We start from the raw sequence: 18,115 nt of genomic DNA on the forward strand, positions 1-18,115 counted from the left end.
CTCGGCAAAAAACATGATTTGATATTTGTTCAGGAACAGACTCCCACTCTTTTCTGTACTTCTGGCTGTACATTTTTGATTGAGGCATGTTGATTGATGTTGTAAGTTCTGTTCAAGATCAAACGTTCATGACCAACTATATTAATTGAGTTTGGCTCGTCGAACCCGTAATACTCCTGCTGCAGTCAGCCAACAATGACTTGCAATTTGCTGAAATTGCTGCTGCTTGTGCACAAGCTGAGCGCCTGCTGCTGGCGTCACTCACAATGCTTTTGCAGCCAGGCACGTGTGTTGTGACTGAGTTTGTGACAGAGAAAATGGTTTGTGTCATTTAGAGGGGAAATGCTTGCATTTTAGCATTTGAGTCACTTTTCAAACGTTGCTAAAAGTTCCAAACACATTTTTAAAAGTTGCCAGGGTAGTCTGAAAAGTTGCTAAATCTAGCAACAAATTGCTAAGTTGGCATCACTGGGAGAGACTCCTTCCCTGCAGGAGAATGTCAAACATGACAACACCACCCCAACAGGTGTTGCTGGGCAGCTTCAATGTGGTGCTCTTATTCTTCTCACTTTATAACGTGATGATCCTTCACATGCCTAACCATTTCATTGGATCTCTTTTAGTGTATCCATTGTTTTCAGTGCCATGATGTCCTTGAGGAGCAGATTCAAATCATGAGCCGCACAGCCAATGGGTGTGATGTGAGGGTAGGACTCCTCCAACTTAGACCAAGCAGCCTTCATGTTCACAGCATTGTCCGTCACCGGTGCAAATACCTTCTGTGGTCAAAGGTCATTGATGACTGCCTTCAGCTCATCTGCAATGTAAAGACTGGTGTGTCTGTTGTCCTTTGTGTCATTGCTCTTGTAGAATACAGGTTGAGGGGTGGAGATGTAGTTAATTATTTATTGCCCACGAACATTCAACCACCCATCAGAGAAGATTGCAATACAGTCTGCTTTCTCTATGATTTGCTTGACATTCACTTGAATTCTGTTGAACTCTGCATCCAGCAAATTAGTAGATAAAAACATGTCTGGTTGGAGGGGTGTATGCTGGGCGAAGAACATTCAGAAATCTCTTTGAATACCCGTTGCCGACACAGCTCGAGCAAGACATTCATCAGCATCTCTATGTTCCTCCATTGAGTCAAAAAACTTCTGATTCCAGGACCATGAGCTGTTACTATCGATAAGGTGTGATTCATAATTTTTCACCTCGAATAAAAGTAGAGGGACTGCTTGTTGTGATCGCTGAGGGAACATTATGCACTTGGCCAAATGATTCTGCATCTTTGTTGCATTCTTCACATATTATTTGGCACAGTATTTGCAAATGTACACAACTTTTCCTTCTACATTAGCTGTAGTGAAATTTCGCCACACATTTGGCATTTTCCTGTAAAGATTAGAAAAATAATTGTAAAAAAACAAACAAATACAATTCCATGTACAGATAAATAGTTAAGCAGTTAGATTAAACAACTCCTTTATAAGATAAATGTTTTAAAATGAAACCAGTGAATTAACACTCCTTAGTTAGCAGGCTCAAGCAAGCTAAAACCCACATGGTAGCAAAAACTAACAAGCAGAAACTGTTAACAAGTTAGAAATGATTTAAACACTTTGCTGTAGGCTACTATTTACTAGTTAACAAAAAATGATCTGTCATAAAAGCTATTCACCTCACCCAGTGTTGTAATCAAAACTTACCAGAAGGCATGTAGTCATTTCCTCAGTGTAGTAGTGTGGGCTCAATAGCATCTCATTAGTGTGCAAGATCTTGAGAATCAGCTGTATGTGTGATGGAAGAGTGCACTGCACATGATGGAAAAATGAACTGTGCATGCAAAGGGTTGCAATTCCATTGAATTGGGGATAGTTTAACCAAAATATGCCACAAGACCTAGAATTGCCTTGCGTATCCCACAAAAAAGGCTCAGTTATAAGATAATTTTTTGATGAATTTAAGGAAAATTCATGAGTTTAACTTCCCATGGAAAATTTCCCAGAAAGTTTCTGACCCTTTGCAACCCTAATGGCAAGACCTGAAAACGGTTGTATAGCAATGATCAACAACTAATTTGACAGAAGTTTAAGAATGATGAAAATAATAAATGGGCAAATGTTGCACAATCCAGGTGTGGAATGCTCTTAAGAGACTTACCTAGAAAATAGGTGCTTCTAAGGTTTATGGATTTAATAAAAAAATAAAAAAAAGTCAATACATTTCTAAAACATGTTTTCACTTTGTCATTATGGGATAGTGTGTAAATGGGTGAAAAATATATTTAATCAATTTTGAATTCAGGCTTAACAAAATTAGGAATAAGTAAAGTGGTATGAATCCTTTCTGAAGGCACTGTATGTGTATCTTTCTGAGGGGTTGGTGGAAACAGGGGAAGTCAAATTTCAGTTGGAATTGACCAATAAAGTCATCTTAATCTTATTGGATGAAACAGGGCACTCGAGTTGTGCAAGTGTCAACAACTGGAACAGATGAGTCATACATAGAGATCAATGTGAAACACAGAACACAGACGAAAGTATAGACAAACTATCAGTAAGTGGAAGTTGACACATAAGATAACCTTAAAAAACATGTTAATCCTTCTTCCTCATGTTACATTGACACCAACACAGGTGTAACCCACTTAGGTGGTGCTGCCCTGTTTATTATTCTTCCTAGGATATCCCCCTCTCTCCCACTGGTTTTACTGTGCATTATCCTCCCTTCTCTCAGTCTGTGTTACAGTATTTCCACAAGCTTTAGATTTCCATGATAAAGCTAAAAGGGAATTCCACTTCTAGCTACACCACTCTGTCACCATGCTCAACAGAATCTACCCTGGTTTGTTCCTACTCATAGGTTTACCGTAATAAGTTAAGTGAATATTTTACATTTAAAAAGTTTCAATCATGATTTGTGACACTTTATAATATTTACTCGAGGACATATCCAATATGGTCACCCTTCTAGAAAGACATTTTGATATGCTTTGATATCATTAGATTGTAACATGACATTGCCAAGTCTTTAAAGTGTATACAAAATAATACTGATGGGCAACAAAATGTGAAAATGTGAACTAGGAGACAGAAACCACAAAGCCCTACTGCAGAATAGATGTGCTACACTACACTGGACTCCACTTTCAGACCACATCCATACGCAGATGAGAAGTCGCAATTGACATTTTGCAGCGGACTTCAGAAACAAGTCTTGCTTTCATGGTGCCATTAGAACACTTTGGGAATCACCTGCAAAAGGTCACTGAGCCCATTTCCTTCCCTCCTACCTACCCCCTATAAAGACCTTCATTTCCTTTCCACCTTTCTCATGCACTAGCCCTATTCTAAATAAATATAGAAAGTTAGAGAGATGTGAACAAAAGGTAAAGTTGACATGAAACGGTATCTTCTTTCGGGTAGTATATTGCGCCTACTTCAACTACCACTTATGTCCTGTTAAAAACCGACCTGCACCAAATACACTTGCCAAAATACTTTGAAATACTTGAGGTACGCTTGATATTGGCCTAGTTTGCACACTACAATGGAAACAATGGAATATCTGCTCATCTCCTCAATCTTCTTTATCAGACTTCTGCTTCTTTCCCTCCATCAGTGCAGCTATCCTGTTGTCCTCTTCAACTGGCGAATATTCAAACTCCTCCTTAATCTGCCTTCTTTGTGAAGCACATCTCCAGTATTTGACATACAAGGTTTTACCACCAAGGTAAAATAAGCCAGACTGACAGACCTACAGAAAGTCTTAAATATTCTATGTCTTTTCATTATCTGTCAAACAATCAAACATACGGTCATTTTAATTATGTGAAAGTCCCGTTTCTTTGTCCCAATTAACACAGGTGATCCTTATAGGAAAACGTTTATTTGAAACAGACTGATGTTAGCACACCTTAGGTAGCATAGAAGTTCCAGGTGCATCGAGTAGAAATTAATTTGAAAAATATGATCCTTTTTAGTTCTTTGAAACTACACAAAGTAAAAAGTCAAGACTTGTTTGTTGTTTTGAAGTGCATGGCCACAACGTGTCTCTGTAGCCCCTGGTCCACGTCCCACAGTTTCTCCATATCAAACACTCCCTTGTCCTCTATAAACTGTTCAAATAGGTGCAGCCCACCCCCCACCCCAAAGTAGTGGGCCTTGGTGGCCAGGTAGACCACTCCCCTCGGGGCCAACAGTCTGTGGAGGGTGTCGTGAAGAGCTGAGTAGTACGCCGTGTTGTAGATGGTCTCCGAGGTGAAGATGATGTCATATTTAGGGAACAGGTCTTCCTTGAGGACCAGCGCTAGGAAAGTTGTCCAGTCGCCCGAGAAGAAACGACAGCAGGTCAGCTTCGAATGCTGGGTTAGGTCCAGGGCTTGCCTCTTGGGCGACGGGCTGCCATCCTCTCCCTCTTTTTTCTGTTCATTCTTCTTCTCCTCATCCTTTTTCATTTTGTCCTCTTCTATAATTGTCTCATCGTCCTCCTCCTGCAGCCCCCGTTTCTTTCCCTTCACTTCTTCCTCCTCCCCTTCCACCTGACAGTTGAGCAGTGCGTTAGGCAGTGTGAGCTGTTCTATAACAGTACTATTATAGTCCTGGAAATGGACCTGACTTGCTCCGCTCTTTAGCGCCAGTAGGCCCAGCAGTCCAGCACCACAGCCCAAATCCAGAACCATCTTCCCCCCGAACGTCTCCCCCTCCCTCTCTAGCAGCTCCAGGAGGTCATAGGTACACTCCCACACCTTCAACCCTCCCTCGTACACCCCGGAGATGAGGTCCGAGCTCTGGGCGGCGGTCCGCGACAGGATCCTCTCGTCGTCATCTCGCTCGCTGGCCGTCCGCTCGAACACAGACTCATTCAGGAAGTGGAGGGGTGGAAGCGTTCCTATGGTAACAGTCTCAGAGACAGCATCGTTGAGGAGAAAGTGGGGATCTGCAGGGGGATGGTGTTCAACAGCTGCTTTGACAGTTTCTGCTGGGGTGGTGGTGTTGTTGCTGGGCACCTGTTGATTACACACAGGTAAGAGATGCCCATTGTCATGTGCAATGCAAAGTACAATCTGCATGCATACACAAGTGTTGTAACTGTCTTGTCTCCTGGTAGTCAACTACATACACATGAATAGAACAGACATAGTGGGAAGAAAAATTGTGTGAACCCTTTAGAATGACCTGGATTTCTGCATAAATTGGTCATAACATTTTCTGATCTTCATCTAAGTCACAACTATAGACAAAACACAGTCTGCTTAAACTAACGCAAACAATTATGTTTCATATCTTCATTGAACACACCGCGTAAACATTCACAGTGCAGGCTGGAAAAAATATGTGAACCCTCGGATTTAAGAACAGGTTGACCCTCCTTTGGCAGTAATAACCTCAACCAAACGTTTTCTGTAGTTTTCTGGATCAGACCTGGACAACGGTCAGGAGGGATTTTGGACCATTCCTCTTTACAAAACTGTTTCAGTTCAGCAATATTCTTGGGATATCTGGTGTGAACCGCTCGAGGTCATGCCAATCGTGTTGAGGTCAGGACTAACTGGGCCACTGCAGAAGGCGTATTTTCTTCTGTTAAAGCCATTCGGTTGTTGATTTACTTCTGTCTTTGGGTTGTTGTCCTGTTGCATCACCCAACTTCTGTTGTGCTTCAATTGGCAGATAGACATTTTGCAGGAGAATGTTAGGCTAAACTATGATGATAGCAAGTTGTCCAGGCCCTGAGGCAGCAAAGCAGCCCCAAACCAATTTGTCTTACCCTGTACTGACTGAGATACTTCTGTAATCCTTTCCAGATTTATGCAAGGCAACCATTCTTAATCTTAAGTATTCTGAGATCTCTTTTGTTCGAGGCATGGTTCACATCAGGCAATGCTTCTTGTTCTTTTGGGGGCGGGGCAGGGCAGCTCTAACCAACATCTCTCGTCTCATTGATTGGACTCCAGGTTAGTCAACTCCTGACACCAATTAGCTTTTGGAGAAGTCAATTAGCCTAGGGGTTCACATACTTTTTCCAACCTACACTGAATGTTTAAAATGTTGTATTCAATATAGACAAGAAATATACAATAATTTGTGTTAGTAGTTTAAGCACACTGCTCGTCTATTGTTGTGATTTAGATGAAGATCAGATCAAATTATGTCAAATTTATGCAGAAATCCAGGTAAATCCAAAGGGTTCACATACTTTTTCTTGCCACTGTAGCAGCATACTAATGCTTACGCACAAGCAAAGATGCCTAATGTCATGAAGGACACAGAATAACAAGGACTCCCTCTTGTGGTTGGCCGCACACTGTCCCAGTATCTGTGTGTTAGAGATGTTGATGAGTATGACGCATCTAGTCTCTAACACCTCAGATTCAAACTTCCATTAGACAGCTCTGCAATCATTGTCAAATAATGTTTGTTAATCACCAAATAAGGCATGTCGCTGTGCAACTATCTACTACCGTTAGGTCTGATATGTACCCCCCCCCCCCCCAAAAGTTAAATAAACATGTACAAGCAACCAAAAAACTGTCTTTGGCACCTCCAATGTATTGAACTGTTGCAGACTTTCGACCTGTGCGTGGCAGTAATGGAGGTGCGAAGAGGCATTTTTTCCAGTTGCTTGTACATTTTTATTTAGACCTTTTTGGAAAGTACATAACGAAAGTTCACATTATCGCAACTCAAATTTCTTTGGATGTACATCGCCAAACTCCATATCTGGTGAACAACAAACTCATTTTGACATAAAACTTGCAGAGCTGTCTAATGGGAGTTTGAATAAGAAAACCAATAAAAAATCATTAAAATTAAAATTCTTGGCAGAGACAATATATCAGGCTTTTATTGGCCTTTTCTAGTCTATCGGCTTTGCCAATATTCCCGCTAAACAGCAAAGCTGCTGCTATGCTAGCCGCCACTCACTGAAAGGTCAATTCATCTCCCAGTGCCTGTTGGAAAGCAGACAACCAGGTTTTCCACTAGGATTTTGCTTAGCTGCATTCAGTTTATTTTTTTATCCTGAAAAACTCCAGTCCTTAACGATTACAAGCATACCTACAACACGATGCAGCCACCACTATGCCTGAAAATATGGAGAGTGGTACTCCGTAATGTTTGTATTGGATTTGCCCAGCTGATTCAAATTATAAACTCATTAAAAGACTTTGATGATTTGAGTCAGGTGTGTAGTGCTAGGGCAAAAACAAAAAAGGTGCCACCCTGTGTGTCCACAGGACCAGGATTGAGAACCACTGCTTTAATAGCTTGTTGCAAACAGGATTCATGTTTAGGAATATTTTTATTTTGTACAGGCTTCCTTTTAACTGTCAATTAGGTTAGTATTGTGGAGTACCTGCAATGCTGTTGATCCATCCTCAGTTATCTCCTATTACAGCCATTAAACTAACTGTTTTAAAAAGTCACCATTGGCCTCATGGTGAAATCCCTGAGCGGTTTACTTCCTCTCCAGCAACTGAATTAGGAAGGACTCCTGTATCTTTTAGGTGACTATGGATACACCATCCAAAGTGTAATTAATAACTGTACCATGCGCAAAGGGATATTCAGTGTCTGCTTTTTTTCCCTCTACACGTCTACCAATAGTTGTCCTTCTTTGTGAGGCATTGGAAAACCTTCCCGGTCTTCGTGGTTGAATCTGTGTTTGAAATTCACTGCTCGACAGAGACCCTACAGATAATTTGTATGTGTGGGGTACAGAGTAGAGGTCGACCGATTAATCGGAATGGCCGTTTAAAAAAAATAAAAACATTATTTAACTAGGCAAGTCAGTTAAGAACACATTTTCAATAACGGCCTGTCTCAAATTGCAGAGCTGGGCAAATCCAATACAAACATTACGGAGTACCACATTCTCCTTACAGTTAACTAGTCCAACACAATAACGACCTGCCTCTCTCTCGTTGCACTCCACAAGGAGACTGCCTGTTACGGAAATGCAGTAAGCCAAGGTAAGTTGCTAGCTAGCATTGAACTTATCTTATAAAAAACAATCAATCATAATCACTAGTTAACTACACATGGTTGATGATATTACTAGATATTATCTAGCTTGTCCTGCGTTGCATATAATCTGACTGAGCATACAAGTATTTGACTGAGCGATGGTAGGCAGAAGTAGCGCATAAACATTAATTCAAACGGCACATTTGTGCGTTTTGCCAGCAGCTCTTTGTTGTACGTCAAACATTGTGCTGTTTATGACCTCAAGCTTATCAACTCCCGAGATGAGGCTTGTGTAACCGAAGTGAAATGGCTAGCTAGTTGGCGCGCACTAATAGTATTTCAAACGTCACTCGCTCTGAGCCTTCTAGTAGTTGTTCCCCTTGCTCTGCTTGGGTAACGCTGCTTCGATGGTGGCTGTTGTCGTTGTGTTGCTGGTTCGAGCCCAGGGAGGAACGAGGAGAGTGAACGAAGCTATACTGTTACACTGGCAATACTAAAGTGCCTATAAGAACATCCAATAGTCAAAGGTTAATGAATTACAAATGGTATAGAGGGAAATAGTCCTATAATAACTACAACCTAAAACTTCTTACCTGGGAATATTGAAGACTCATGTTAAAAGGAACCACCAGCTTTCATATGTTCTGAGCAAGGAACTGAAACGTTAGCTATTTTACATGGAACATATTGCACTTTTACTTTCTTCTCCAACACTTTGTTTTTGCATTATTTAAACCAAATTGAACATGTTTCATTATTTTGATTATTTATTTTGATTTTTATTGATGTATTATATTCAGTTAAAATAAGTGTTCATTCAGTATTGTTGTAATTGTCATTACTACAAATAAAAAGATTGTCCGATTTAATCGGCATCGGCTTTTATGGTCTTCCAATAATCGGCATCGGCGTTGAAAAATCATAATCGGTCGACCTCTAATTTGGTTATGTGACCTACTGGACTCAAACAAGTTTCAGAATGTCCACTGAATACCCTTCTATATTGCCACCCTTTAGTTTGTCCATTTTCATCTCATGCAATATTACACACATTTTTTATGTTTCTTATTTCAATAGCCCCTTGGTCATGTGACCTGACTTCAAACAAGGTTCAGAATATACACTCAGTGGGCCTACACATTGCACACCCTTTAGTTTGTCCATTTTCATCGCATACGCATTACATGAATTTTTCAAAATTAAGATTTTCAATAGCTCCTTGACCATGTGACCTACTGGACTCAATGAAGGTTCAGAATGTCCACTAACTACCCTTCTATATTGCATACCCTTAAGTTTGTCCATTTTCATCTTACGTTATTACATGAATTTTGTAAACTTTTACATTTCAATAGCTCCCTGTTAATGTGACCGACTGACTTTCAGAATGTCCACGGACTGGCGGAGATGGGCACCGCAAGGCATCCAGTACGGTAACGCGACCGATCCATGCGAAGCTGACGGGAGCCCCGGGGAGAGTCCTCTTTTCTTTGTGAAGGGCAGGGTGCCCTGGAATGGGTTCGCCCTGAGAGAGTGGCCCAAGCCCTGGAAAGCGTTGCAGCGTCTGGTGAGCGCTCCCTGGTCCTTGAAAATCTGGCGGAGAGGGTGTAATACTCGCGTCGTACCCATATCCGCAGTAGGTCTCCAAGGTAAACAGCCTCTGGCATGTTATAACAATGTAGGTAAGGTAAGATCCCTAACTTCGGGTTAAGGATTGGCTCTAAGGGCTGGGGCGGTCAGGCTGGGGTGCGAGGGCCGGGCTGAGCTCGGGCCAGTCGCTCCGTTTTCCTCCTCTCACCAACATTGGAAGTTTGTTGTGCGGCCCATCTGGCTGTCTCTCTTGCATTGACTTGCAAGGTGCTGCGTGTGGGGTTTCGTTGGGGTGGTGTCCATTGGCGGGCCGAAGGTCGACAGCAACTCTGGAACGTGTGCCCGGGCCCTTCTCGCGGATCACCCCAGCTACGGCGCTCGCCGGCTCCACACATTGTAGGTGGGGAGGTCTCCTCTACGCTCACTAGACTTGAGGCGGAGACCAAACCCATTGGCCCCGCAGTGATGGGCCATTGCATGGATGTGGCTCATGCCCTACGAAGTGGGGAGAGTTATCTCCAGCTTGTCTGGGGAGGGAGGCCTACACCTGATGTGGGTAGTACCATCCAAGCCCATTGATTTGCCAGCGGAACCATAAAATGGACGGCAGAAGCCTAGGTTCCCACTGGGCACAGATCACTGAATGTCAACTTGGTGAAATTCAAAGGAGTGTACACACCTGTCGCACTCAAATCACCCTTGGAGTGACTGTGACCCACTCATGTCAAAGTGAGGAATATTGAAGTGCGGGTAAAGGTGGTTCCTATGGCTCTGTCCCGGAGGGCTGACTGGGCAAGCAAATTATTGAAAGGGGATGATTATTTTCTGTTGCTTCATCCGACAATCGGCCGATGGTGCCTCTTTATACTGCGAGGGGTATTTGGTTCTCAAGCCTATAAGTATTGCGCTGGAACCTGATGTCGGTTGGGTGTAAAAACCAAGTTAAAGGCCCACTGAAGGTTAGTAGTGGCAACTGATGTCCAGTTTAAGACAGAAAAGCCTCTGATGCCACCGGGCGTGATTCGAATGAATGCCAATTTGATGATATCTGACCATAGCATGCTTCCCTTTGCGGTTGCACTCAAAACACCTTCGGGGTGGCTGTGACCCCCTCATGTCAAAGTAAGGAAATTAGATGAAGCGGGGGGAAACGGCGGGACATAATTAAGTCTTGAGGTAGCCAAATGCCTCGTCATCCAGTTAGTGACGCGCATGAATGGATGGATGAGATTCCCACTGTCCCTACCTACTATCTAGCAAAACCACAGCCAAGGGAATGGGCTTTGCTGAATCAGCGGGGAAAGAAGTCCTTGTCGATCTTGACTCTGGCACTGTGAAGAAACATGAGGTGTAGAATAAGTGGGAGGCCTCGACTGCCGATGAAATACCACTATTCTTATCGTTTTGCACTTACCCGGTGAGGCCGGGATGCGAGATCCGGGTGCTCGCGCTGTGTGCTCGCGCTGGGTGCGACCTGCTCTAGGGACAGTGGCAGGTGGTGAGTTTGACTGGGGCGGTACACCTGTCAAACGGTAACGCAGGTGTCCTAAGGCGAGCTTGGGGAGGACAGAAACTTCCCGTGGAGCAGAAGAGCAGAAGCTCGCACGATCTTGATTTTCAGTATGAAAACAGACCGTGAAAGTGGGGCGTTTCTTCCTATCATTGTGAAGCAGAATTCACCAAGTGTTGGATTGTTCACCCACTAATAGGGAACGTGAGCTGGGTTTGGACTGTCGTGAGACAGGTTAGTTTTTACCCTACTGATGTGTTGCAATAGTAATCCTGCTCAGTACGAGATGAACCACAGGTTCAGACATTTTGTGTATTTGCTTGGCTGAGGAGCCAATGGTGGGATTATGACTAAATGCCTCTATGTCAGAACCCCCCCCCCCCCCCCTAAACGTAGAGATACCATAGCACCGCGGATCTTCGTTTGGCCCGGGATAGCCTGCCTCTTTTGGCAGTTGAGTAGAGCCGTTCGTAACGGGGTTGGGGTGCGGCCGGATGAGTTACTGCCCCTCTCCTGATGCGCACCGCATGTTTGTGGGGAACCTGGTGCTAAGTCACTTTTAGACGATCTGATTCTGGGTCAGAGTTTCGTACGTGGCAGAGCAGCTCACTCGCTGCGAGCTATTGAAAGTCAGCCCTTGATCCAAGCTTTTGTTGGGGACGGAAGGCATCTTCCACCACCATCCTCCTGCTTTACTTATGGGTTACAGGTGCACAGAGAAGGGTCGGAGGCCAGACATGGAGTGTGAGAGAGCCCAGGCAGGCGGGTAGAAGGCATAAGACATTTACATTGGGCTCTGGAGGGGGCTAGGTGGTGGGCGCCCATCCTCTGGTGGGACAGTGCGTCAGGTTGGGCCTCGCTGTGGAAGTCAAAAGGTTACCAGGTGCCGGTGGAGGCCTCCCCCCAAGGTGAGGGTCACTCAGGGGTGGCTGGAAATCGGGCTGGGGGCAGCACTCTAGCTGTGGAGGTTGGGGACTTATTCTCTGAGCGGATAAAAGCGGGCGGGTTACCACGTGCCCAGAGCCTGTTAAGGGTTATCAGGTTCACGTGGATCCTGACAGCGGGGCTATAGACGTCTTAGAGTATAGCTTATTCCCTGGAATTACTAAAGCCAAGGGAGAGGGGTGTTGACCGAGTAGGTGTAGAGGTCTGTAGTTCCAGGGAGTAAGCTATACACTCTCAGGCCCAGGGAGAAGGCAGGCAGGGAGTGTAGGCCTAGAGGTCACCAGGTCAATGGGAGGCCTGCCTGGAGGTCAGGAAGGCCCAAGTGAAGGTGTGTAACACTGTCCTTCAAGGGGGCAGAGTAGGCAAATTAATGTAAAATTGCATGAGATTAAAATGGACAAACTAAAGGGTGTGCAATGTGTAGGCCCACTGATTGTACATTCTGAACCTTGTTTGATGTCAGTAGGTCACATGACCAAGGAGCTATTGAAATTGAAATGTAAAAAAACAAACAAAGCTTGTACTTTGTTTACGCTCCCTAACTAATTCATCTAGGAATACAAAATGCTGCTCACATGTTTATTAGCTTTGCAAAGCAAATTAAGTGCCAAATCGTGAAAATAAGACCTGTGCAATGTTGTGCAATTTTTCCAACATCATGACACTTATTTGGAGTTTGTGACTCAAGTGGTTTGAAAGCTGTTGTTTTGAAAGCGCAAATATCCAACCTGAAACTCTTTTTTACCTCAGTCTATAAACGTTGGTGAGCATCCACACCAGTGGGTCGTTTATTGTTCTGCAGCATACCTGTAAATCAACTGATCAACACATCCTACTGCATGCTGTTGGCCTATTAATAAGTAGCTGTTGATCACGTAGTTACAGGAAGTAGGGGTGCTACTTCCTGAATCACCCCCTGATAAATAAATAAAATATCAACCGTACTTTCATAATAGTTATTGTCCTTGGTGTGGATAGCCCTTTTAGAGATTTGTGTATATATATTTTACTTAACCTTGTCGACGATGAGTATGACGGGTCTCATCGCTAACGCCCAGGATACTCAGATTTAAACCAGACATATCCGATATGGATTTTTTTGTGAGACGATTGAGATTTTTGGTGGTCAACATTTTTTATGTAACCTTTTATTTGACTAGGCAAGTCGGTTAAGAACAAATTCTTATTTAAGATGACGGTCTACAATATTCAACATCATTAAATGTGAAAATGTTGATGATATTTCCCAAACAAGGCCATGTATGCATTGATTTACATTTTAATTATTTAGTAGACACACTTATCCAGAGCGACTTACAAGAGCAATTAGGGTTATGTGCCTTGCTCAAGGACACGTCACGATTTTTCATTAATGCATTATCAAATTTAATCTAAATAATAACATAATGGTAATAATTGTATTTGAATGGTAAATCTCTTGATGAACTGCGTAAATTAAGATGTCAAAGGACTAATCACAATACAGGTGAATGCATATTCAGTAGGAGTGTGCATGCATGCATTGAGTTATTGAGCTTGTTTTGGCTCATCAGTGGAATCCATGGTGCTGCAGATGATGATCTGTTTGCCTTTCATTTGGGACTTAATTAGCCTACTGATCAACAGCATTTGCATAGAAGCATCACTCTGCATGTCACGCCTGTATGGAAGGACATCATATAGGTCGCTGCTGTTAGTTTGAGAATATAAACTCAACAACAGACATAAACTGAACAAGTTCCACAGACTCTGTACCATCACTCATTCATATATCCTTATGTACATATTCTTTATCCCCTTACACTGTGTATAAGACAGCAGTTTTTTTTTTGAATTGTTAGTTAGATTACTTGTTCGTTATTACTGCATTGTCGGAACTAGAAGCACAAGCATTTCGCTACACTCGCATTAACATCTGCTAACCATGTGTATGTGACAAATAAATTTGATTTGATTTGCGACATGTGACTAACAAATGGAATAATGTGTCCCTGAACACTGGTGGGGGATCAAACTGGTGTGGCCACCAGCTACATTAAGTAATGCAATGCATCTCCTCCTCATGGACTGCACAAGATTTGCCAGTTCTTGCTGTGAGATGTTACCCCACTCTTCCACCAAGGCACCTGCAAGTTCCTGGACATTTCTGGGGGGGGAATGGCCCTAGCCCTCACCCTCCGATCCAACAGGTCCCAGATGTGCTCAATGGGATTGCGATCCGGGCTCTTCGCTGGCCATGGCAGAACACTGACATTCATGTCTTGCAGAAAATCATGCACAGAACGAGCAGTATGGCTGGTGTCATTGTCATGTCAGGATGAGCCTGCAGGAAGGGTACCACATGAGGGAGGAGGATGTCTTCCCTGTAACGCACAACGTTGAGATTGCCTTCAATGATAACAAGCTCAGTCCGATGATGATGCTGTGACACACCTCCTCAGACCATGACGGACTCTCCACCTCCAAATGGATCCTGCTCCAGAGTACAGGCCTCGGTGTAACGCTCATTCCTTCGACGATAAACGCGAATCCGACCATTACCCCTTGTGATACAAAACCAGGGGTCAGTGAAGATCACTTTTCTCGTCAGTGAACAGCAGTTTTTGCCAGTCCTGTCTGGTCCAGCGATGGTGTGTTTGTGCCCATAGGCGACATTGTTGCCGGTGATGTCTGGTGGGGACCTGCCTTACAACAGGCCTACAAGCCCTCAGTCCAGCCTCTCTCAGCCAATTGCAGAGATTGTGCGTTCCTGGTGTAAGTCGGGCAGTTGTTGCCATCCTGTACCTATCCCGCAGGTGTGATGTTCAGATGTACCGCCTGTAAGCTGTTAGTGTCTTAACGACCATTCCACAGGTGCATGTTCATTTTTAATTGTTTATGGTTCATTGAGCAAGCATGGGAAACAGTGTTTAAACCCTTTACAATGAAGATCTGTGAAGTTATTTGGATTTTTACTAATTATCTTTGAAAGACCGGGCCCTGAAAGAGGGATGTTTATTTTTTTGTTGAGTTTAGAAGAACATGTATTCAATGCAAATGGTGATTTGTAGAGATTTATTTTTCAGCTGTCAGGACACATCTCTAAAAAAACACAGCTGCCAGGATGAAATTTGAAGTGACTCGATTGGCTAGTTCAGCTATCTGTCAAGAAATGGGCAGGTTGTAACTTGAGCCTGCTGCTATAATTGGAAAGAGCAAGGCGGTAGCTACGCTCCCTTTCACTTCTCACCGCTCATATCACTTGGTGCTGTTTACTGCTACTGTGAGAACTAACTCAATGGCAATGACATTTGCTATCAAGCCATAAATGTGTATAATATCTAACATGGAGAGTTAGGGTAGGAAAAAATATATGAAACGACGATGCACGTTCAGTCTGACTCAAATCTGCCCATAGTTTGAGAAGCGAGAACACACACGTGCTGATCTACAGCTTTCTTGGTCCATAAACATGCAGGAAGATTATTAGGTACAGTGCCTTCAGAAAGTATAAAAATCTCTTAATTTTCTCCAAATTTTGTTGTTTACAGACTGAATTTAAATAGATAGAATTTCACATTTTTGGGTCACTGGCCTGCACACAATACCCCATAATGTCAAAGTGGAATTATGTTTTTCAAAATGTTTCCAGATTATTTCAAATGAAAAGCTGACATGTCTTGTCATTAAGTATTTAACCCCTTTGTTATGGCAAGCCTAAATAAATTTGGGAGTAAATATTGCTTAACAAGTCGCACAAGTTGCATGGACTCACTCTGTCTGCAATAATGGTGTTTAACATGATTTTTGAATGACTACCTCATCTCTGTACTAGAGGTCAACCGATTATGATTTTTTCAAGCCGATACCGATTTATTGGATGACCAAAAAACCCGATGCCTATTAAATCGGCCCGTTTTTTTAAATGTATTTTTTTACATTTGATTATTTTTTGTATTAATGACAATAACAATACTGAATGAACAATTATTTTAACTTAATATAATACATCAATAAAATCAATTTAGCCTCAAGTAAATAATGAAACATGTTCAATTTGGTTTAAATAATGCAAAAACAAAGTGTTGGAGAATAAAGTAAAAGTGCAATATGTGCTATGTAAGAAAGCTAACGTTTCAGTTCCTTGCTCAGAACATGAGAACATATGAAAGCTGGTGGTTCCTTTTAACATGAGTCTTCAATATTCCCAGGTAAGAAGTTTTAGGTTGTAGTTATTATAGGACTATTTCCCTCTATACCATTTGTAATTCATTAACCTTTGACTATTGGATGTTCTTATAGGCACTTTAGTATTGCCAGTGTAACAGTATAGCTTCGTTCACTCTCCTCGTTCCTCCCTGGGCTCGAACCAGCAACACAACGACAACAGCCACCATCGAAGCAGCGTTACCCAAGCAGAGCAAGGGGAACAACTACTAGAAGGCTCAGAGCGAGTGACGTTTGAAATACTATTAGTGCGCGCCAACTAGCTAGCCATTTCACTTCGGTTACACAAGCCTCATCTCGGGAGTTGATAAGCTTGAGGTCATAAACAGCACAATGTTTGACGTACAACAAAGAGCTGCTGGCAAAACGCACAAATGTGCCGTTTGAATTAATGTTTATGCGCTACTTCTGCCTACCATCGCTCAGTCAAATACTTGTATGCTCAGTCAGATTATATGCAACGCAGGACAAGCTAGATAATATCTAGTAATATCATCAACCATGTGTAGTTAACTAGTGATTATGATTGATTGTTTTTTATAAGATAAGTTCAATGCTAGCTAGCAACTTACCTTGGCTTACTGCATTTCCATAACAGGCAGTCTCCTTGTGGAGTGCAACGAGAGAGAGGCAGGTCGTTATTGTGTTGGACTAGTTAACTGTAAGGTTGCAATATTGGATCCTCCGAGCTGACAAGGTGAAAATCTGTTCTGCCCCTGAACAAGGCAGTTAATCCACTGTTCCTAGGCAGTCATTGAAAATAAGAATATTTTCTTAACTGACTTGCCTAGTTAAATAAAGGCGTAAAAAAGATGTGAAAAGTCAAATCGGGGCCCAAAAATACAGATTTCCGATTGTTATGAAAACGTTAAAATCGGCCATTCCTATTAAATCGGTCGACCTCTAAACCAAATAGCTATTGAAATTTGAATGTTTACAAAAATGTATTTAAAACCATGTGAGATGAATAGGGTGTGCAATATAGAGGGGTAGTTAGTGGATATTATGAACCTTGGAGGTCAGGAGGTCACATGACCAATGAGCTATTAAAATTATTAACATTGAAAAACCATGTAAAATTGTGTGAGATGAAAATGGACAAACTAAAGTGTGTGCAATGTGTAGGCCCACTGAGTGTACATTCTGAACCTTGTTTGAAGTCAGGTCACATGACATAGGAGCTAATGAAAAAAAAAAATGTAAGTGTGCAATGTGTGTCTATGCCATTGGTCAAAAGACGTTTTGATAGTTTTAGGGGTAATGGTTAAAGATCTATTGAAATTTGTGATCGATTTGTCACTATGTTGTCAGTCCCTAACTGCCGTTGTGGTCGTAAGGAAAACTACAGGCGAATATCTGTCGAATATCCAACCTGAATCTGTCTTTACCTCGGGCGTTCATGTTGTTAGTTATCATACTTGGTGTGGATGGCCCTTAACGCAGATACATGGGCAGCTGCACACAATCCCTTTTAAACAAGAATATAAAGCCAGGGTTACCTCTACTTCGTAAATAAATTATATTCAGTTGCACTTAATTAACGTAGCAGGAATTCTGCTCTTCGGTAACAGCCCAAAAAGCCTGGGGAATTCTTTGGGACCTCATAACTAAGGTTGTAGTGGCTCGAGCTAGCTAGCTGTTACTCACAGGTTTGACTGCATAATCCTGCTTTCCAGTTTGTGATTGACTTTCTCCACCTTGTTGCCCCTTTGTCGTCAACTGCACGTCGAAGTTGAAACTGAAAGACATAGTTCTGACGAAGCAGTGTATTTAACTAGTATAGCTATAAAAGGCAGGGAATAAATTCTGCAACCTACACGCGGACTGGAAGGAAAAGGAGTTAGATAAATACCCAGAACACCTTGCAGCACTGAGTCTGCGCAGTAGAGGTGTA

The 18,115-nt window shown here is 42.6% G+C and overlaps 1 protein-coding gene across 1 annotated transcript; it reads right to left on the bottom strand.

The window, feature by feature from the left end:
• Window positions 1–2,270: 2,270 nt before the first annotated feature.
• On the bottom strand, window positions 2,271–18,096 carry mettl18 (methyltransferase 18, RPL3 N3-histidine). Its single transcript, XM_020494908.2, has 2 exons — window positions 17,869–18,096; window positions 2,271–5,014 (listed from the first exon to the last, which is right to left on the bottom strand). Exons 1-2 carry the CDS (start codon window positions 17,968–17,970, stop codon window positions 4,016–4,018), a joined length of 1,101 nt encoding a protein of 366 aa, XP_020350497.1. The 5' UTR covers window positions 17,971–18,096; the 3' UTR covers window positions 2,271–4,015.
• Window positions 18,097–18,115: the final 19 nt, after the last annotated feature.

Source organism: Oncorhynchus kisutch, linkage group LG11 (assembly GCF_002021735.2).
Source record: "Oncorhynchus kisutch isolate 150728-3 linkage group LG11, Okis_V2, whole genome shotgun sequence".
NCBI lineage: Eukaryota > Metazoa > Chordata > Actinopteri > Salmoniformes > Salmonidae > Oncorhynchus > Oncorhynchus kisutch.